Source organism: Leopardus geoffroyi, chromosome B3 (assembly GCF_018350155.1).
Source record: "Leopardus geoffroyi isolate Oge1 chromosome B3, O.geoffroyi_Oge1_pat1.0, whole genome shotgun sequence".
Lineage (NCBI taxonomy): Eukaryota > Metazoa > Chordata > Mammalia > Carnivora > Felidae > Leopardus > Leopardus geoffroyi.
Genome location: NC_059337.1, coordinates 108501189 through 108523981, shown reverse-complemented (window position 1 = coordinate 108523981; position 22793 = coordinate 108501189). Strand labels below are relative to the sequence as shown.

The 22793-nt window shown below is 34.8% G+C and overlaps 1 protein-coding gene and 1 long non-coding RNA gene across 2 annotated transcripts in view; one reads left to right on the top strand and one right to left on the bottom strand.

Annotated features, from left to right (window-relative positions):
- Positions 1–20650, top strand: part of LOC123583960 — a 34647-nt gene extending 13997 nt beyond the window's left edge. Inside the window, exon 2 of the long non-coding RNA XR_006705080.1 lies at positions 11368–20650. This is a non-coding gene — a long non-coding RNA (uncharacterized LOC123583960). The remainder of the gene's footprint in view (positions 1–11367) is intronic.
- The window catches only part of HIF1A (hypoxia inducible factor 1 subunit alpha), a 42924-nt gene that overhangs the window by 11065 nt on the left and 9066 nt on the right, over positions 1–22793 (bottom strand). The window contains exons 2-7 of the mRNA XM_045451176.1: positions 11397–11587; positions 10412–10557; positions 10245–10329; positions 6406–6518; positions 5573–5775; positions 1015–1121 (exon numbers count right to left, since the gene is read on the bottom strand). Coding sequence (XP_045307132.1) covers positions 1015–1121; positions 5573–5775; positions 6406–6518; positions 10245–10329; positions 10412–10557; positions 11397–11587 — 845 coding nt within the window. The remainder of the gene's footprint in view (positions 1–1014; positions 1122–5572; positions 5776–6405; positions 6519–10244; positions 10330–10411; positions 10558–11396; positions 11588–22793) is intronic.

Here is a 22793-nt window from a genome sequence, read left to right as displayed (position 1 = left end):
TATAATTGTTTAAAGTGACAGAGAAAAAGCCCCAGCATAGCCAAAAATATACACAGTTCATTCTTCTAACCCCTAAAATAAACTCCTTTCCTGCCAATCTTCACTTTAAATAAAATGAAAGCCAGGAATGAGGGACAGCAGTGACTAATTCCTTTAATGACTTATATGTTGAAAGTATCAAAAAGACTAGACAATGAATAATCTTGATTCTACAGAGCACATTTGAGCAAGTGGCACTGCTACATTTCCTTATGTTTCTACTGAGGTTTCCAGAGAATTAGCAATGCTTCAAATAGCTGTGCTTGCATATTTGAATCTCAACTGGTATCATGCTGAAATCTTGGCAATTTAGGCAAACTTAATCAATTGCTAATTTGGGAGCAAGTACCAGATAAAAAGTAATGATGACATTATCTTGAGTCTTGGGGTCCTGACTGCTGACTTGGGCTCATTTTGTAGTTCAAGGCTAATCATTCTAATTCAGTGACATTCAGGTATCCCCGATCACATTGGGAAGTCATGTTTAGGTACAGATTAAATAAGCAAGTGAGATTCAAAAGTCTTACTATGGGATCTTCAAATAACATTCACGAGTATTTATCTAATGTCAAGTGTACTTGTTACCACTTGTACATGACATTGATTGCCTTCACATTCACTAAGTCACTCAATAATTATTTTCTAAGTGCCTTCCATGTGCTAACAACTGATCTAAATATTTCAATGTGAATTCTGAAAATGATGCTATAATATTCCATGACATTTTTTAGTCTTTGTATTAAAAATGCCAGGTTAGTTTTATATATTATTAAATGATTCTACTTTAACTAGTATCAGTTACAACAAATACAAAACATAGATTTAATGGTTGACATCCCTTATGAAGAGTTCTATTAAGATATTTAGTCTAGGAAGACATTAATTTTAACCAAAAAGTTAGATATATGGCCAAACAGTAAGGAGATTGCAAATTACATAATTAGAAAATCTATATAGTTTTTCCATTGTACTTACTGTCATGATGAGTTTTGGTCAGATGGTCAGAGTCCAAAGCGTGGTAATATTCATATATCGAGCGGCCCAAAAGTTCCTCTGGCTCATATCCCATCAATTCAGTAATTCTGTTAAGTAAAAAATGTAAGAAGAGAAAGAGAAATTTTGCTTCTTTAAAGTAACTGATATGAATTAATCCCATGGACAAGTGAATTTTCAAAACTAAAGAGCATCCTTCTTTGCTAAGAAGTAGTTTACATCTCATTTTGGTAACTCTACAGTTACTAAATACGGCACCATGCATGTTCTTTAAATCCTCTGGATTCACATCCTGCTACTTAACCCGTTTATCCCTTTCACCCAAACTCATTACATATTGTCATCATGTTTTACTGTACTTACTTTTGGTAATAAGGGGATTCATAAGTAGATAGAAAGTACTGCTAAATAAAATGGTAAAAGTTGTAATGGTAATCACTGACATTTAACTTGAAATATAAGATTAAATCCATAACATTAGTTTACCATAAAACCAGATTCTTTTTGTATTGAGTGTGTACAAACCAAATTCTTTATTTAACAGTGCCCTTAGGCAAGGCTTCAGTCAACATATACTACACAATTTTAGTATCACCAACCAAAGAATATCTACACTAAATGGAAGTAAAGAGATACACATTATGTTTGTTTTAGAAGATGCTCTTGTAACTTAGTTTTTTAAATAATATAAAATTATAGGAATTCATTTTAGATGAAACAATGATATCAAACTGAAAATGGACTAGAAAGTAATCTAGTCTAAACCGCTTTTGGTTTCCTGAAAGTTCTTTTAGGACACAGATTAGATCTTACTACTCTGTGTAACCAGTCAGAAACGGAACCCATTTCATGTGAAAGAGAAAGTTGTCTTCTTAACACCACACTTTGCTCTCTTTTTTCTAGGAGCAAAACCTGAGTTAAACTTTTCAATTTCTCAGGACTTCCTGAGTTGTAAGCAAAAGTTACTTAGTGTACTGTGTCCAAAAAAAAAAAAAAAAACAACTACAAAAAACACACAAGAAAGATATCCTTCTAAGAAATGTATAAAAGTAAAATGTATAAATGTATAAAAGTAAGAGTTTGTGTTGTCACACTTTAAGGCAAGATCTGCCATACAGTTTATTCCAAAATAATTATAAATAAAAAGAGGTTTGTAAAAAAACACAAAAAACAAAAACTAAACCAAAGCTAAAATCCAGACTTCTTTACAAAGAGGTATCTCTAAACACATCTGCACTAGGTGGCAGCATTACAAAGGAAACTAGTATTTTTAAAAAATGGTCCTATTTCTTTAAATTATGCTTTAAAAAGAACTTTAATTCATCTTATATTGGTTACTTTTAAACAAAATTCCTGTGGGATTAAAAAAACTTCCATTATTTAAATCTTTATATGCCTGGGGCACCTCTGTGGCTCAGTGGGTTGAAGCATCAGACTCTTGATTCCAGTCAGGTCAGGTCATGATCTCACGGTTCATGAGTTCAAACCCCACATCAGGCTCTACACTGACAGCACGAAGAATGCTTTGGAGTCTGTCTCCCTCTGTCTACCCCTCCCCTGTTTGTACTCTATCTCTCAAAATAAATAAATAAGTAAACTTAACAAAAAAAATAAATCTTTATATGCTAAGTATGCCTGGCATTGTTCTAGGTGTGAAAATGCAAGGTCAAAACTCAACGTGTAGCTAATCTTCTGGAACACTTACCATACTACTAATGAAATAATGTGGTAAGTGTAATGATGGTAATCTGTTGCAGGAATCAGAGGAACCACCCTTATCAATGCGAAGAAATGGTTGGGTGAGCAGCAAAACCATTTCAGGAAGAAGATATACCAGAAGCAAAGACAGAGAGAACACAATGCTTGACAGTGTATAAATGAGAAAGACTTTCATGTGGTTAGTGGGGGCAGGTGAGAAGAGATGAGGCTAGAGATGTAAGCAGATTAATGGGGGCCTTTTATTATCATGTTAAGAAGCTCTGATTTAATTAGATGTCAATCAGTGCTTCTCAGAGTTGAGGTACATCTATCATTAAGGGATGCAAGATGTTAAAATATAAACAGAATGCTTTCCTAGAAAGTCAATTTTATTTAACTTTAGAGAATTATATAGCTTATATACTGAACCAAAAAGGAGAATGATCCAGGAAATTTGATCATAATGTGTTTTTAATGGACTAGGAAACCTGTGATCTAAAGCAACAATGCAGCGTATTATTCATTCATTCTAAGTGTCCTGAGACCAAGAACTGTTACTCTTCATTTCTACTTTGCCATGAACATTGTAGATGCTCAAATAAATGTGTGGATTAACTATAAGCAGAAATTAGTACAGTAAATAATAAGCATTTGTGAGATATTTTGAATGCCATAAGTTTTGGGTAGGTTAGATTTTCTCAAAATTGGGCAAAAATTTTTCTAGATCTCAGTTATTAGGGGTTTTAGATGTGAGAAGTTTCTGTAAAGAGCTCTAACCAGAAAATAACAATCTCCCGGTCAAACTTAAAACCTCACTTGGCTGATCTCTAAGTTGGCAGTCTTTACTCCTCTGTCATGATCATTTTGCCAGTTTTCTGATAGGACCTGAGAGAAATGTCACTCCCTTCCTCAATTCTCATTCTAGCTCCACTACTTTCCATTCTCCCCAGCCTATCTCTATACCTTGCTAGTGAGTTCAAAAGATAAAAAATAATTCCTCAAAAAGGGATGGGTATCTCTGTTCTATCATATATTCACATGATTAATGGCAATAAACACCATAAAATGCTTGTCACCAGTAGTGAAGCATTTATTACGTGTACAAGGCACTCAACAAACTCCTTCAATTGTGACAACCTTTTGAAATATTACCCTTATTGTAAGGATAGTAAAATTTGAAAGAGTTAAGTTTTTAAAAAAAAATTTTTTTTTTAACGTTTATTTATTTTTGAGACAGAGACAGAGCATGAACAGGGGAGGGTCAGAGAGAGGGAGACACAGAATCTGAAACAGGCTCCAGGCTCTGAGCTGTCAGCACAGAGCCCGACGCAGGGCTCGAACTCATGGACGGTGAAATCATGACCTGAGCCGAAGTCGGCCACTTAACCGACTGAGCCACCCAGGCGCCCCTGAAAGAGTTAAGTTTTAATACCAAGACCACAGTGTAGTATCAGAGCTGCAAGCCAGGACTGAATCCAGGATTATGTGATTCTAAAGCCAGAGATCTGTCACATTTCCTTGTCCACTATGGTGGGGATTTCTACCTACTTTATATTAGGACTAAGTGCTTAAAATTGGTTCCCTCATACAATCTTTAAGATGACCCTACGTTAGGTAGGTGTTACAAAAGATGAAGAAACTGATGCTCAAAAAGAACTAATGGGACCAAGATCACTTGGATATAGGCAACAGAATCAGGATTTAGTAGTCTGGCTACATAATCTATGCCTTCAGCTATGATGTTATAGTCTTATAGTAAAAAGTGAGACAAGTAAATAACTACAAGAGTAGAAGAAATATTATGACAGACATATGCACAAGAATAGTATAGTGTCCTGAAGGAACAAGGAAGGCTTCCCAAAGGAGTATCTAGATGGCTCCTGAAAGGTAAATATGTGTTAGGAGTTGAAGAAAACCTCACTGCAGAATGGGAAAATATATGTAAAGGCGCTAAGACAGCAAATGAGCACATGGTGCTCTCTAGCTGTAGGGTGTTGGGGGGGGGGGGGTCACACCCTCTCTTCCTTATTAATTTAGACAAGTGGGCAGAGGCCAAATCATAAATATCTTTGTTGGCCATGCTAAGCAAAGTTTGGGTTTTATTGTCAAGGTCTATTTTTCTTTCAGCTTTTCAAAATGCACACTTTTCTTTTGATAAAGAAAAATCTCCTGCCCTCCTCTAATATTTCTATAAACCAGAGTTTTTTCTGTGTAAAGATCTGATTTTCACATTAGGAAGTCCACTTTTTGGGATCCTGGATGAGAGACTAGAGGGCAAAAATCTGTGGGCAAAGAGACAGTTTAGGAGATTATGGCAACAATTTAAGCCAAAGGTAATGAGCTGAAGAATTCAGTGGCAGGAAAGCAAGGGTGGAAAGGAACAAATGGATCAAGAAATGTATTTAGACAGTAAATCTGTAAGATTTAGAGACCGACTGGGTATACATAATGAAGGTAAAAGAAAAGTTAAGGATGACTTCCAAATATTTGTAGGAGTCGTATGCCTATAGTGATATACTAACCATGCTAGGCATTATAAAAGGAAAAGCAATTTCTGAGGTTGATGTTTTGGGGCAATAGTAGTACAGTTCAGTTACAGAAATATTTTATTAATATAGAAAAATATCCAAATAAAAATATCAAATTGGCAATTAAAAATAGTTATGAATGTAAAGGGAAATGGCAATAGAAATCATGGGCAATATGTAGGGTGAGGAGATGATCAAACACTTTCCTTTCTTGTCCATAACCAAAAGTAACCTATTCTTCCTCAAATTATGCATTATATGTTTTTGCTATGGACTAATTAAAACTTTCATGTTATAGTTTGTATATCATTTACCTTTCATCACAATAAGAAAATTTCATATCCAGACTATGACGACTCAGAAAAGTCTTGCTATCTAAAGGAATTTCAATATTTGATGGATGAGGAATGGGTTCACAAATCAGCACCAAGCACGTCATGGGTGGTTTCTTATACCCACACTGAGATTGGTTACTATTGGTATCGTAGACATGAATATGGCCTGTGCAGTGAAGTACCTGTGTACAAAGAAAACAAAGCAATTCTTTAAAAAATATAAAATGCTAGTTAAAAAAAACCACAGAGATAAATAGCTGAAGTGTGACATGGCAAGTAAGCTTTGATATTTAAGCTGTCATTCATGGATTTACTGTCATTCATGGATTAACCCTATCTTTGAAATCAATAAATGTTTCCCCTGTGACACCACTCAAGACTCAGGCACCATAAATTACTCTTTAAAATACTCTCTTCATACAAATCTGGGCTGATTTTTCATTCATTTAGTCATAGTGGCAGTTTTATTTATTATTTTTATTATTTCTTGCTTTGATGATTATTTCAACACCGAGCAAAGAAATGAAACAAAAATGAATAGAAAATTAATTTCTATCAAGATTCAAACACTGGGTGGGTTGGAAAAACCAGCTGATTAAGTTAGATTGGTATACCAGTATCACAATTCACATAAGTTCATGCCTCAAAATGGCAAATTACTATAATTTGGGATGGTAAATCTGCAAATGCCAATGAACAACTGTACGTTTCCCCTCACAATTCTAATGCTATCTTAATTATTAGCAGTGTTAAGATGTATGAATTTATCTATAAACCAAGTGCATCACCACTTAGAAATCATTTTTACTTACTTTCCATGTTGCTGACTTTATGTTCATGGTTCTCCCTCGGCTAGTTAGGGTACACTTCATTCTGAGAAAAAAGCTTCGCTGTGTATTCTGCTCTTTACCCTTCTTCACAAGGCCTAATAAAAGCAGGAAATAAAATTTAAAAACATAATTAAATATTTAAATTTGTTTTAGTAAGAGTAGCACCTAGGTACTATTCAATTAAAAGTCTCAGCATAAACAGTGATTCATACTCAAACACATCCAAGGGATTAATATGCTCGAATCAGTAACTGGGGTTCACAATTCCAGTGATTCCCTGATTGCAAATAACAGTTAACCATTTCACACTGAAGCCAGTAAAGCTGGCAAAATTACAAAGAAATACAAATGTAGGAATCTGCCTTATTAAGTGTACCCGTTTAATTGCTGTATGCGTGTAATAAGCACACCCCCCCAAAAAAGAACTTCAGTGAACTCCTCCAACCTTTGCTAAATGTGTTAGCTCAATTTATAATAAACACTCCATGTATTTACAGAACTTTTAAAATATCAACTTTCTTTTCAAAGCAGGTAACATTTTTATATATCTGACGTTTCCTTAAATCTTCCTGTAAAGCAGGCATGACGTTACTTCTACTTTGTTATTAGAGGAAAAAACCAAAATATTGAATGACTTTTCAAAGCAAAATTAGAAGTGAAATAAATTTAGGTCTATTTATTCCCATTCCAAACCTTATATAACTAAAACATGGTGAAAAGGAAAATAATGAAAAGCACAGAGGTGGGGAAAAAGAACACACGTTTGGGGAATAGATAGATGCTGCTGCAATATAAAGTACTTGCAGAAGCGTAATGAGATAGTTAGAAAGGGAAGATTAGGGCTGTAACTGGAGGGCCTTGGATGCCCTAATTAGGAGTTCAGCTTTAAATATACAACATGGAGCTTCTAAAAAATTCTGAGATGGGAAGCACAGTCAGGAACTTACGGTACATTAATCTAGAAGCAATATATATGATGTATTAGAATTAAAATACAATGGGGGCGCCTGGGTGGCGCAGTCGGTTAAACGTCCGACTTCAGCCAGGTCACGATCTCGCGGTCCGTGAGTTCGAGCCCCGCGTCAGGCTCTGGGCTGATGGCTCAGAGCCTGGAGCCTGTTTCCGATTCTGTGTCTCCCTCTCTCTCTGCCCCTCCCCCGTTCATGCTCTGTCTCTCTCTGTCCCAAAAAATAAATAAACGTTGAAAAAAAAAATTAAAAAAAAAAAAAAAAAAGAATTAAAATACAATGATGGTAATCAGGCTGAACAGTAAAGAGAAGTGAAAAGAAGGGTGACAAATGACATATAAAGAACTAGAAAAAACTTGAAAACTGATAGAAATAAGTGGGGAGGAGGGAAATTAAAAAAAGGATCTGGAGATTTTAAGGCTAGTATATTGAAAAAAAGTGTCAAGTAGAAAAGAAATAAGATAGTTTAAATTTAGGCTTACTTAGGTAGAAACGCCAGACTCTTCTAGAAGAGTTCTAATTCCATGCTAGCGGAATTAGGCAAAGGGGCAGTCTTGGTGCTGATATAAGTTATTTGGGTTTAGTCAAATCAGGATTCAATTTGCCCTGCCTCACAGTGTTTGGGAATGGATTTTAAAAAGATGCCACAAGAACCACACTGGTCTCAGTGGTGGTACAGAGCTGTGTTGTGGTTGTGATGCCAACAGAGATCTACTTGTAAATTCTTTGAGGATTTTCAGTCCTTCGTAATCTAAGCTTGAATTGTACTGACCTTTGGAAACCCAAAGCCTTTGAATTGGGACAGGAAGATTAATTTAAAAACCAAGGTACTATCATTTTCCTAATGGAAAAAAAAAAAACATTTTAAAAGAACTAAATTTTCAGACCTCTAAAAATAAATCATATTTTATAATAATTTAATGAACTCTAAGTCATCATTTTAGAATTTAAATGAAAAAAATAATAGAACTATGTTGTATAAACACACCACTGGTTCTTAGCATAACATTAATATGTGACGCATTGCAGCAAACCCTTTTTCTAAAAGTGAAAAGTGCGTATCTGTTTCCCAACAAAACATCAAACATTCATTACATTAGGAATGATTTTCAAAAAGTTCATGTGCTTTAAAAAGCCATTTGTTTAAAAAAAAAAATTTGTTCAAAAACATACATTTAAACTGTATTATGTGGAATATATTTGATTTAGAATAAAGCATTAGCATCACTGCCCAATCAAAACAAAATTTCCTCATATCCATCCATTCATAGCCCAAGGGAAGAACTGAGCATCCAAACTTCAGTGTCTAAACTTCAAAGTCTAAACACTAGAAGTCCTATTATACTAAACTAATTGACAGCCCACTTAGGTCCCTGTGTGAAGTGTATTTACTCTTTCTTTATACAGAATTCTAAAAATCATATTTGTTTTCCCAAGTTCACAGTGAACACCAAGTATTAAATTAAAAAAAACAGGAGAAGGCTCCTACTGAAAGGGTCAAAAGTAGCCACAGAAAGTACTGAGAGTTGTTGAACATGAAAGATCTCCAAAGTACTAATGAGCCCAACTACCTGAGTTTAACCTATACTGTGCCATTTACTAACCAAGTAATCTTGGGTAAGTTTCCAAATAATTTTGTGCCTTAGTTTCCTCAGTAAAATAGAAATAGTAACTTCACAGGGTGTTGTGAAGAAAAAAGGCATTAAAGCATATAATATGCAGAGAACAGTGTTCTGGCACAGAGTAATCTCTCAATAGAGGTTAACTATTATCATAAATGAAAGGAGATTAAAAAAACATAAAAAATATTCAAAAAGTGCTATGAACTTGAGGTTGTTTAGTACAGAAGCAAACAAACTTATACACTTAAATCAGAGAGCTGCAAAGGACAGCTACAGAGCATAATGACAAATTTTCATTGTGGTGACTATAAATTATCAGTATACTTTGTGCCTTAAGAAGGTACAGGTGGAGAGACTAATTATTAAGCTTTTGTAATTCAAGAGGTATTTTCCAAAAATCTTTGAAGACTTATTTTGAACAATTCAATCCTAGGGGCATATGGTGGCTCAGTCAGTTAAGTATCTGAGTCTTGATTTTGGCTCATGCCATGATCTCAGGGTTCGTGAGATCAAGCCCCTCACTGGGCTCTGCACTGACAGCATGAAGCCTGCTTGGAATTCTCCCTCTCCGTCTCTCTCTCTGCCCCTCCCCAGCTCATGCTCTGTCTCTCTCAAAATACATAGACATTAAAAAAAAATAAAAGAAAAAAAAACCCTCAAGCCTGAGAGTTAAGAGGTCTTAGTGGGTCTTTTTTGTTGCTGCTAATGTGGGGGCATTCAATAATATAATACTTTATGATCTTACTACATAGTCTCAAATTACTGTAGTACTGAACATCATGAAGTCAAATAAACAATTAGGCTTTTAAAAAATCTGGTGAACTTTCTCTTTTCTTTACCCTGGTCCTTGAGAAAGCTTGAACATAAACTGGTACCTCAAGTATAACAACTATCTAAAATCTTATTATTTATTATGACTTCCCCTTGCCTAAAAGTTGTATGTTATAAACTGACCTCTTTGGGTCTTGACTTTTTCATTTTATGTAGTTATTATTATCTATATAATTATTTATGGAATTCAGTGAGCTTTAAAAATTAAGGTATTTTTATGAAATTTCTAAAAAATAGAGTAACAAAGATTTAACAAAGAACAGAATAACATTTTATTAAACATGAAATGATGTTTTGAGCCTTAGGTTAGTACAATAGCAGAATTTTTAAATTAGTAACAGTATTTTATTAGGTAAAACCACCTGCCAGATTAAATCAAACAACAGACTTTTCTTCTTACCATTTCTATGTGTAAGCATTTCTCTCATTTCTTCATGGTCACATGGATGAGTAAAATCAAACACACTGTGTCCAGTTAGTTCAAACTGTAAAAACATTAAAAAAATTAGATCTGTATCATAAAATCAAAAAAAAATTAGAAGTGCTCTTAATATGTGGGTATTTTACCTGAGTTAATCCCATGTACTTGTTCACATTATCAGAAATGTAGATCATGTCACCATCATCTGTGAGAACCATAACAAAACCATCCAAGGCTTTCAAATAAAAGCAATTCATCTGTGCCTTCATTTCATCTTCAATATCTAAATCACCTAAAAAAGGACACAAGAAAAGGAAAATAAAAGTTATACTTAAATGATAGCAATATTTAGGTAGTTGTATAAAGTTTTCCCCAGATACTTTATTTAAAAACTAAAATTAGACTTGCCAGTTGTTTTTTTTTTTTTTTTTTTCAACGTTTATTTATTTTTGGGACAGAGAGAGACAGAGCATGAACGGGGGAGGGGCAGAGAGAGAGGGAGACACAGAATCGGAAACAGGCTCCAGGCTCTGAGCCATCAGCCCAGAGCCTGACGTGGGGCTCGAACTCACGGACCGCGAGATCGTGACCTGGCTGAAGTCGGACGCTTAACCGACTGCGCCACCCAGGCGCCCCTTGCCAGTTGCTTTTAATGATTATCATTATTATTATTTTTTTAATGTTTATTTATTTTTGAGACAGAGAGAGACAGAGCATGAACGGGGGAGGGTCAGAGAGAGAGAGGGAGACACAGAATCTGAAACAGGCTCCAGGCTCTGAGCTGTCAGCACAGAGCCCGACGCGGGGCTCGAACTCACGGACCGCGAGATCATGACCTGAGCTGAAGTCGGCCGCTCAACCGACTGAGCCACCCAGGCGCCCCTGATTATTTTTAAAGTAACATGGCAAGCAAACCATTGAAAAGAAGGGTCATGTTATTAAAAGGAAGACTGGTAGCAAGGTGGGGCAAAAGAGAAAGAGGGGGGAAAAGGCCAGTATCCTAAAAATTCCTTACTGAAGCTTTAAAAGCAGGTAATAAAAATTACATTAAAGGACAGAGAGTATGACCACCTTCTAATTACTTCTAATTTCTAATTTTTAGGCTCATTACGCCCCTGTAAAACAACTCACCAGCATCCAGAAGTTTCCTCACACGCAAATAGCTGATGGTGAGCCTCATAACAGAAGCCTTATCGAGATGCGAGCTCACATTATGGGGAAGTGGCAACTGATGAGCAAGTTCATAGAAAACTTCAGACTCTTTACTTCGCCGAGATCTCGCTGCATCTCTAGACTTTTCTTTTCGACGTTCAGAACTTATCCTATTGAGCAAAAAAAGGAGGACAGAAAAAGAAAATTTATATAAGTTAGCTTGCCTTTGCTTGGATAAAACTAATTTTACATTTTTCTGCTTTCCATAAAACAATGTGAAGATGCCATGTAATTATATAGAGATTGGTCTACTACATGAATGTGTAAAGTAAGAATGTAGGAGACAGATACACAAATTTCTGGATTACTGAAGACATAGGGAACTCTAACAAAGAAGTCCAAGATGGAGCTTTAAACCTGTCTGAAACAGGTATTTCCTTCCTGGCATATCAAATTAGAGAGGATATTTTGTTTTAGCCAAAGTCTTAAAAGTAGCCTGTGTATGTGCACCCTCATAGCCATTCAGAAGTAGTTTCAACATAAAGAAAGCACCATTAAGTCTAAAGAAACTAAAGCTGTACATATTAACTTGAAAACAGGAGTTGTTAAGCAGGCAGAACAGTTACAGCTACAAACTGATTTTTGACTTGTTTCTTTGGACTCTGATATTTTCCCAACTTCTTCTACCCTACCACATGAGCAATACTGACTATAAGCTAAAGAAATCTATATTAGCAGCTATAATAAGTTACCATTTTCAGGTTGCTTATTCCCTTAGCAGCCTCTTTAGCAGCCCCTTTTCTTTACTGGCACAAGTACCAAATAAAGGCAGGAGTATAGAAGAGAAAAAAAAGATGTGACACAATACTAAGAATTGAAAGAAACAGGTTAATAAACATTAACAAAGGTGTCAAAACAAGGATATATCTTTAGGGAACTTTTCCAAGAATAAAGTCAGAAAGATTTTCCTAAGCAGAGACATTCACCTTCCTTTGCTTGACTGTGTAGAAACATCTATTCCTCCTGACGCAGCTGGAGGAGGTAAACAAGGCTAACCCTGGTTCTGTCCTTAGCTTCTTTAAGAGCTGTTGTTTATTAAAACCTACTATGTGCCAAATGTTACCCCGTACCAGGTGCCTAGTTCTCTCAAAATTTGTAAATAGGGTAAATATTATCCCTTTTTACAGATGAGGTTATACAGTAGGCTAAAAACAGCCATTAGCAGACGGGGTTTGAACACAAGGTGTTTTTTTCACTCCAAAGTCTGTTTGCTCTTCCAGTGTTTTATCTTAAGGAAGAATGCTGCTTCTACCTCAAATACTCAGCATGCTCCTATGACTTTCAACCTAATTCTGTTAAGTCAATTATTTATTAAGTGTTGAAAACGGCTGTTACCATTTATTAAGCACTTAGCACTATGCTAACGACTTTGTCAGCATTATATCACTTAATCCTCCTCACATCCTATGAATGAAGCACATAATTGTATCTACCTCAAATCTCTCCTCCCTCCAAATGATCTGCAAAACTGCAAGGTTCAATCACAGAAGCAACACTCTCAAAAAAACAGGCAGGGTTCTCAGCACATGCTCCCATTATGTTGAGTAATAGTTGTATTGTGCAACAGTGATAATCTAGTTTTAACACTTAAATTTGTGTGTGTATCTGACTTTTATACATTAATAAGGAATGTGAATATTTGCTGTTGTTAGTAACTGAACTTTGATACAAATTTTTCAACTCAAGCATCTAGATCAATTTTACTTGAGTATTTTGAGATTTAAGGTAAGCTATTAAAAACTATTACTATTTAGAACTAGCGATCTATGTGAATCAAGATTTTCTTAATGACATATAATATTTTTAAGTTTATTTATTTTGGGGGGGGGGGTGGACAGAGAGACAGGAAGAGAGAGAATCCCAAGCAGGCTCTACACTGTCAAATGTGCAGCCCGACATGGGGCTCGAACTCACGGGCCGTGAGATCATGACCTGAACCAAAATCAAGAGTCAGACGCTTAACCAACTGAGCCACCCAGGCACCCCAATGCTGTATAATTTTTAAAAAACATGAAAATAAATTAGACTCTGAGGCTACCATGAAAATTCAATAATGTCAAGTCTGCAACTTCATTTTTTATGTGCATTAGAACTGCCTCACTGTTCTCGTTAACTTTTAATGAATGTTTAAATTTGAACTTAGAATAAAATGTAAAATAATAAAAGTTTTCAACATCTATTTTATACACATACCAGAGTTTCTAGGGGAGAGAGATCCAATATGTCCCTATTGGCTCTAGCATCTAACTTTCCTCTCTTTCCCTTCTGAATTGGCAAGTGAGAGGAAGGGATGATAGTGGAAATCAGATTAGTATCTGGTTCAAGTAAAGCCAGCAAAAAAAGTGTGATGACCAACTGACCTGAATATTAGTTCAAATGTCACAATTAGTCCAGGTGATCAGAATTTTATCAACAACTTTCATCAAACTTACTAGGCTTCTTTTGTTAATTACTCAACCAAATTAAAGCTACCAACAAATGACTATCCAAATTTTTACTTGGTAAAAAATTTAAATCCTTTTATTACCTGCTATATGCTTTTAAAGGGTATCTGATCTAGCTAACCATGGTGATTACACCTTTAGAAACACTTGTATTGTCCAGAACTCTGAAGATAATATTGTTAAAGATGTGGCAACTAAATTTATAAGACAAATCCATAAGAAATGTGAGCCTGGATAAAACATTTATAGCATAATACACTTAAGCAGTGAAGACTAGGAGAGTAAGAATTTGAGCATGAGCCAGAATTCTGGAAGAAAAATAAGCCTCAATAAAACAAGTAACAGGGTATTTCAAGAGTCGACAAACCTAAATTAGATGAAGGTGATGAAAATCATTGTGTCCTATATTACATAATCTATCTAGACATAAAACAATCAGGAGACCTATAATAAAGATTTAATATAGGAATTTATATGATGTTCTTCACACATGTGACTATGGGGGCTCTTAAAACATTTCTTAGCTTAAAGCTATAACCAACAAAGTTCTTATGAGTTTCAGCATCAGCACGGCTCAGCTTCCTGTCTCCTCAGAAGGCTCTTTTTATCAGGTCATACCCCACAGAATTAAAGTACTAGCCAAGAAATTATTTCGGGCAAACCACAGCATCTGGGTCCCACAGAGATAAATCCTGTACTATTTATTTACTTACTACTTAGATTGTGAAATAAAAGTTTTTGTAGATCAGAAGAAAATGGGCAGATTTTCTGCATGCAAATAAGGTACTGTATTTCTCTAAATTATCAATTCCATCTTTGTTGTTTTTAATTAAGTACAAATCAAGTAAAGTTCTGCACTGACATGTCTGTATAAAGTGCTATTTCACATCTTAGTAGAAATCAGTTAAGAGTATAGTAAAAAAATCTATCTTTTCAATAGTTTGCTTACCCACCTCTATGATTGTTTTAGGACTAACATTTGAGGAAAATAGCAAAATAAGTTGATCTTTGTGGTACTGTAGTTTTCACACACTTACTATTTCATCATTATTTAACATACAGCACTGGACAAGAAGCTAACTAAATTATATCTTGAAATTATTTTGTATAGAAAATACACTTAGGAAAATGAGCCGCTGTCACTAAACTTCTTGTATACAAAGTTGAATGGCAATAGCCATTTTACAGAGAATGCTTAGTATTCTTTAGATTAACAAGAACACAAAATAATTGCAGATATTTTAATTCATCTCTTTTTGTTGTCTAATTATAAAAGAAAAGCCTATTAACATTCCTGATTATAAATACATGTGACTTTAAGACCTGAAGTTAGAGCCAATCATTCAAAACGTTAAGAACTGATTCATCTTTTTTTTTTTTTTTTTTACTTTTTTCTTTTTTAACGTTTACTTATTTTTTGAGAGAGACAGGGCATGAGCTGGGGAGGGGACAGAGAGGTGGGGCAGTCACAGATTCTGAAGCAGGCTCCAGGCTCCGAGCTATCAGCACAGAGCTGGATGTGGGGCTCGAACTCATGAGCCACGAGATCATGACCTGAGCTGAAGTCGGATGCTTAACCGACTGAGCCACCTAGGCACCCTGATCCATCCTATTTCTAATAAAGTTAATGTATACATTTTTTTTAAAAAAGTCTCTCAATCTATTATTTGCTGCTTTAAAATCTCTTTCTGGCTTTGAAGGTACAAGTTGTTGTTTTCCACTTCTTATGTTGGTATTTCTACAGGACAGAACTTCTGAAGTGAAATTCCATGATCTAAAGGATGTGGCATTTAAATGTACCTTTCCAAAAAGGTCTGTAACTATTTTTGTCTCTGCAAATTCATGAATGTGTTTATCTATTTCTCCACGCACTCTGCTGTAATATATATATTATGGGTCTTTTTTACCTTTTTAATTTTTGTGAAGCTGATAGGTGAAAAATTGTACATCTCACTGTTTTAACTGCCCTGCACTTCTTAAAATCTCAGGCCAGAGGAAATTCCAAGGAAATTTTCATGTTCTTAGTTGGCATTTTGGCCTGCAGCTTTAATCCAAACTCCTATACAAGGTGATTATACTATGTACACAGTGGTACTCTAAACATTTCTCATCAATTAACTTAATTTTTATTATCATCACCATGTTACAAATAAGGAACCAGGTTAAATAACTTACCCAAGTTTATAGAGTTAATAAGTGGCACAGCTTTATTCAAACTCAAGCAGTCTGGCTCTAAAAACTATGCTGTTAACAACAGACTATGCTACCTCTCAGAAATTCAATTCTAATTACTAAGGTAAGTATACATATATCCAGGCATTATAAAGTTCAAAATTTGTCTACACATCTCCCAAGACATAAAGGAGAGGTAGAGGGGTTGGCTCTGGAATTTAGGACTTGACTCTAAGCCATTCAGAAGCACTCATGGGCAGGCTCTTTCCTGGTATCCGCTTATAAATCCAAAATCCTAATTCAAAAGCACCTACAATGGCAATGCTCTGGGCTCCACTGTCCACCAGCTCTTCAAAGCAATACAGCCTTTAGTGGATACTGCCAACCACTAAGGGGAGAGAATCAGAGGACAGTAATTCAATCTACCTCATATAATCCCACCAGACTGTACTCAAACATCAGCTCACTATTGCTGGTGTTTTATTTGCTCCACATCTGGATCCCCAAAGTAAAACCAATCTGCATACTCACTTCAAAGCTGGATAAGCATAAGCTAAATTGCCAAGATAACTAATCACACAAAGTAATGTAAGAGAAAAAAGACGAAGAAAATCTTCCCCTTCTACCATTTATTGAGCACTTAATGTGTATCAGGCACTATGTTAAACACTTTCATGTATTAGCTCAGTTCATGAAAACAACTCTATAAAGAACCAAAACACAAGATGGGAAGTGGACTTCCTGAACCTCAGAATAACTTCTTTCATTCAAGAAATATTTGTTACATAAATATTTATTGAGCATTTACCATGCACTGTTCAATTTATAAGGAATATAGTGACAAGCAGGATAGCCTCCCACTTAGCCTACTGTAGAAATAGTTACCTAGTGCTATATTTTCAAATGCTGGTCTAGGTGCATCATAATTATTTAGGGGCATTCAACATTCCAAACTTCTGGGCTCCACCTTCGTAAATTCTGGTTCAGTAGATCTGAAGCAGGGCCCAAAATTCTGGGTTTGTAAAACTCCCAAGATGCATATGATATACAGTTAGATCTGGGAACCATTGACTGAACTATTTCACTATTACTGCGCTTTAATTTCACCCAAATATCTACCCAATTATCATTCCACAGTCAGAAATCTCATATTATGCCCTGCTTAAAATCCCATCAAATGTACACAGGACAAAATCTATTTTCTAAAGAAACCCTCCCTTAGCTAGCTCCCTGTCCATCTCTTCATCCTCATTATTCCCTATTCCTTTGGTCACACTGCAGTTACTCAAAAACATATTTCATTCCTTTCTCGCTCAGTCTGTCTCAGCCTGAGGTACCCTTCTCAGTATATGACTTGGCAAATTTATGTGAGAAACTTTTAAGATTCAACCCAGCATTATTTTGTCTCTACTCTGTCTTCCAAAACTGTTCTTCTCCCCTAAATTTCACCACTCTGGTTATTTTGCTACATACACATGACCTTTGAACAGCACAGATCTGAAATGTGTAGATCCACTTATATACGGAATTTTTTTTGATAAATGCAATATAGTACTATAAATGTTATTTTCTCTTTATGATTTTCTTAACACCATTTTCTTTTCTCTAATTTGCTTTATTGTAAGAATACAGTATATAAAACATATATAAAATATGTGTTAATAGTTATCGGTAAGGCTTCCAGTTAACAGTCAAGTTTTGAGGGGAAGGCAATTAGTCACATTTCTGGGGGAGTCAAAAGTTATATATACGTGGATTTTCAACTGTGCAGGGGGTCAGTGCCCCTAACCACCTGCATTGCTGAAGGGTTAACTGTACTTATCTTCCTCTACAATCCTCAAAGCTTCTTGGAGGCAGGAAACTGCCTCATTCATCTTTACCTTTGTATTCTTAGTAGAGATGTGTGTAAGTTCCACTTGGCTTTAGTACTTAGCCCTAATCTATTTGACTTTGACTTCAGCCCATGGAAGGCTGACTACCCCACCCTTCAACATTTGTTTTAGGATCCCTGAATATGTGCTTCATCAGTGCTCCCGTAATCCTACAGGTCATGATCATAATTAAACAGAATAATAATGTTAGTACTATGAACAAAGCATACAATTTGGATTTACCATGATTATATGGATATGCACTTTCAAGTGTAAGTAAGCATTTGGTGGGTATACTAGATGTAAGTTAGAAAAGCTACTGATTAAAAAAAAAAAAAAATCACCTAGCAGCCTAACAGTGAGTGGCACCAATACTATATCACCAAAGAGAGAGCAAGTGATACCGCCAGAGAAGAGATCTGGAGGCAAAGGGAGAAGGCAGAGAAACTAGAATACCAATTTATTAAAAAGAGGCTAAAGATTTAAGATTATTTCCCTTATCACTCTAATCTATACTCTAATGTCTTTTACTTTTTATTCCTAAACTGATGTGGTCAGGTAAATGCATGAGTTGTAGTTAATGCTATTAATCAATTAAATCAACACCTTTATAATTATGTCTTCCTGGCACAGCTGGAAACACAACATTTGTCTGTTTTCTAAAATTGTTTTCAAGAAGTGTTGTAATTTTCATAAGACATGAAAATTTTTATTAAGTTTATTTCTAATCTTATTGGCTTTATTTTCAAGAGGAGGTTACCCCTAGACAAGCATATTTATTACTTCGAGTATTCTTACAATTAATAAGATTTGTTGTTCTATTTTCTACCTGGTAATTGCTGCAAAACCCTAATACTTCAAACAGATAATGTTTAAAAATATATATCCTTACTTAATGGAAAAAAACTGCAAACAGTGACATTTAAAATTAAACATGAATTACATTTTCAGGACAGCTAGTTATTATTTATAACTATTTTCTCCAGGAAAATGTCTTCTAACTTCTAATAAACTTAAAAATGAACCTTTAGGATATTCATGTTAAAGAATATTATTCATTTATTCAACAAGTATTTATTAGTCATCTCCATTGAGCCATATACTGTTCTCAGCAAGACTGATTAACAAAACAGACCATGTTACTTGTCCCATGGAGCTTACATTCTAGGACAAATATACCATTATGTTTCTTGTCTTTATTCAGTAGCAGTTAGTAAGTCAATCCCTAACTGACACATTTGCCCTAGGAAAAATCTTTCCATAAAATCAAGTAACAAAAATTAAAGACACAAGAAAAAAGTCTACAAAAATTAATCTGTGCTTATAGAAGATGTTACAGTATATTGTGAAGAGGGTATACAACAAAATTTGAATATGAATCCATTTTTCTCTGTGTATAATACCTGTGTACATATGTAAACCAGTATGTATATATGTACATATATACATACAGACATGTAACTTACAAATGCTTAGATAAAAGCTGAAAAACACAATATACAGTTAGCAAATTCATAGTTTCAAGATGGCAAGATCCCAGAATATTTTGTACTTCAAAATTCATCGGTGAACTGATACTATTATGTACCTGCATTTGTCAGAAAAGTCTGAAAGAAGTAGTCAACTCACGTTTCAATTTGTTTTCCAGAAAGACTAATTAGAAAGGAGTTAAATGTTTTCTTCATTTTGGAAATGAAGCAGGAACGATCATATTTCTTTCAGAGAAACAGAAAGTGGTGACTGAGTAAGCAATATAATTCAATATTTTCAGTCTCTCGTTCTCATCTAATTATTGGCTTTTAAATTTGGCATTTCATAATTAATCTGAAATTATAAAATCAAGTGAAATGGTTTCCAAAGAAAAATACTCAGTATACACATACTTATTTGAGTTTTGAAAGGAACTTAAATTTCTTGGTTTAAGTGTTTACTATCTTACTAGCTTGGCAATATCTTGTAAATATCCACAATTAGGGAAAAGATAGATTATTCTCCTTCCAATAACCTCACAGAAATGCTTAATACTCGATTTTCTAATGCTGCAGTAAAATAAACAGGGAAGAAAGATTTACTGTTTTAAATTCAGGGTACATTCTGAAAAAAAAATCTGTATCACATCTGAGGTAGCATTAATGTGAAAATGTTCTATTTATACATTAAATAAACTTATTAATTAGCTAACAGATTTACATTTGTTGACAATATTATGTACTAAAGTTCTGTCTGTAAAAGGAATATGCTTTTGTTTTTAGATTATTCCTAACTAGTGATTTACATCATCTCTCTCCTGGTTCAGAATTGGTATTGGGCCTCTCAAAAAAGTCTTTGATCCTCTGCTACATATGAAGTACTAGATATATAAAACCAAAAATGTGTATGTGAAGGTATTACTCTAATTTTAGCTTGTATCACAATCAACTGGCAGGATTCTGGAAACAGATTATTGGGCCTTACCCAGGGTTTTTTTATCCAGGAGAGCTGGATGGGGCCTGAGAATCTCCATTTGTAACAAGTTAGCAGGTAGGTACCAATGATGCTGCTCTGGAGAATACTTTGAGCCCCTCTACTCTAAGAAAATACTTTATGTGTCTTTCAAAAATTCCCAGAGAAGTAAAAGACTGTTCAACACCCAAAAATGGTTAACTTTTTTTTTTTTTTCAATCTGCCCAAATGCTTTACATGTACAGGAAACATATCCAATCTCTCATATATTAGCATTGCCAAATACTTAGGAACTCAAAAACTACAAAATACACTAAGGACTTAGACTAGATTAGACACTGGTTGATCTGTGATATACATCATCATCACTAATGGAACTTTCTTTCCAGGTATTTGTGCTTAAATCCCAACCCTGGAAATTCAAATGGTAGACCTGGAATGTGTCTTTCAAAAAACAATCTCTCAGATGATTCTGTTTAGCACTCTGAGCTATTCAAAGTTTGTATTTCATCTATCAGTGCTTGTAAAGTTTAAAAATTCCTGAATCTCATCCCAAAATCATCAAATCCGAATGTCTACAGGTGGGTACCTGGGAATCCTTATATTAAGTAAACACCCAGGTGATTAAGTCACAGAAATTTGAGAACCACCAGCAGGTGTTATAGCAGAGATTTAACAGGTTAGCCAGCAAATTTTGAAAAATAAGAAAAATTTATTTTTAGCTGCAACTACATATACATACTAGACAACTATGTTTGTCAGGCAGAACACTGCACTCAGTGGGTTGGGCGATGCTGTGTAGAATGAGGCACAATTGCTAGGAATAAAGAAGCTAATGAATGGTACAGCTCAGTGACAAGTCAGTAATAAAATACAAGAGCATAATTAGGCTTCAAAGATGACCAATTAAAAAACATAATAACCATAGAATGATTTTTTTCAAACCTTTTAAACAATTTTTAAAATTCACCTTTAAATCTCTTTATGAATGTCACAAACATCAAAGGGGTTGAGAATCACTGTCCCTGAGTAACAGCTATGTGTTAATGGCTTTCCCCAAAGCACATCACCTCCTCTATTACTCTTCTCCCTTTACGTTTTAGCCACCTCAGCTTGTAAATGATTTTGTTTTCTTTATTATATTAATAGAACTGACACTGGAGCTTAAAGAAGGTCAATGACACTACATGTGTGTGTGTGTGGATGTACGTATTCAGAAGAATGTGCCCTTAATTACTTGCTTAAATATAACAGAAAATATGTAAGTTACAATAAGTACTTAATAAAAAAATTCACATGTATTGAAATAAAGGTGTAGACATAGAAATCACAAGCTGAAGATTTTTATTTAGTTCTAAACCCTGACCATAATGAAGATCCTGGAAACAATGACAAAGAAAAAGCTCTCCTAAGCAAATGTCTCGGTCCTCCACCTACATTAATCAATCCTATCCAATGTTACCCAATAAATTTTCCCAATGAATCCCATGATCCTGTTTCCTTTATATAAAGGAAGTAACACTATCAGTAAGTGGCAGGGCTCAGATTCCACCAAAGACTGAAGCTCCCATATTTAATATAGCCTATGCCTTTCCACAAATCAGATGCTCAATAATTTTTAAATGGAAAAATTAAAGAAATTTGGGGATGTTTTTACTTAGGAATAGAAATAACTACCTTCAGGTATTTGAAAAGGATGTCATACAGATTCGGTGATTTTTTCAAATGCAGAGAGTAATACATGGGAATTAAAAGATGGCAGGCTTTTTGCTCAACAGAGTTAAAACAGTATTGAAGGTAAACTTTATGAATTTTTAAATTGTGTTCCCGTTCTGGTGGCAATGTAAGAAAAAGGGAAAAAAATCATATTCTGGATCATCTAAATAATCTCTACATAAGTCTATATTGTTGCCACAAACTTTCTATGTTTGAGGTTGCATTTGTTTATGATCAAATTGGTACCAAATGATCACTAAAAGGAATAGTTACATTTTTTTTAAAGTGCACACTCAGACGGTACATCTCAAAGGTTCACAGGGATTGCTTTGATCCAAAAGAGATCTAAACATTGGTCAGTGTCAAGAAATACTGGAACAAAAGAACTTTCTAACATTTAAAGCTGCCAAAAATGAATAGACTGTTTTATGAGAGTGCTTCTGTGTATGTCAAAATTCTCAAAGCAGACTGGCCAAATAAGTAAATACAATTATAGAGGATGCTTCCATGATGATTGGTATTAATAACAAAACTTAAATCCTGGTCTACATTTTGCAAGAACCCCAAACTTGAAATCACTGTACTAAAAAATAAAAGATGGACTACATAACAGATGCATCAAAAACTAATTACTCAACTGTGGCCTGAGCCATCAACAACTCAATGCTCTG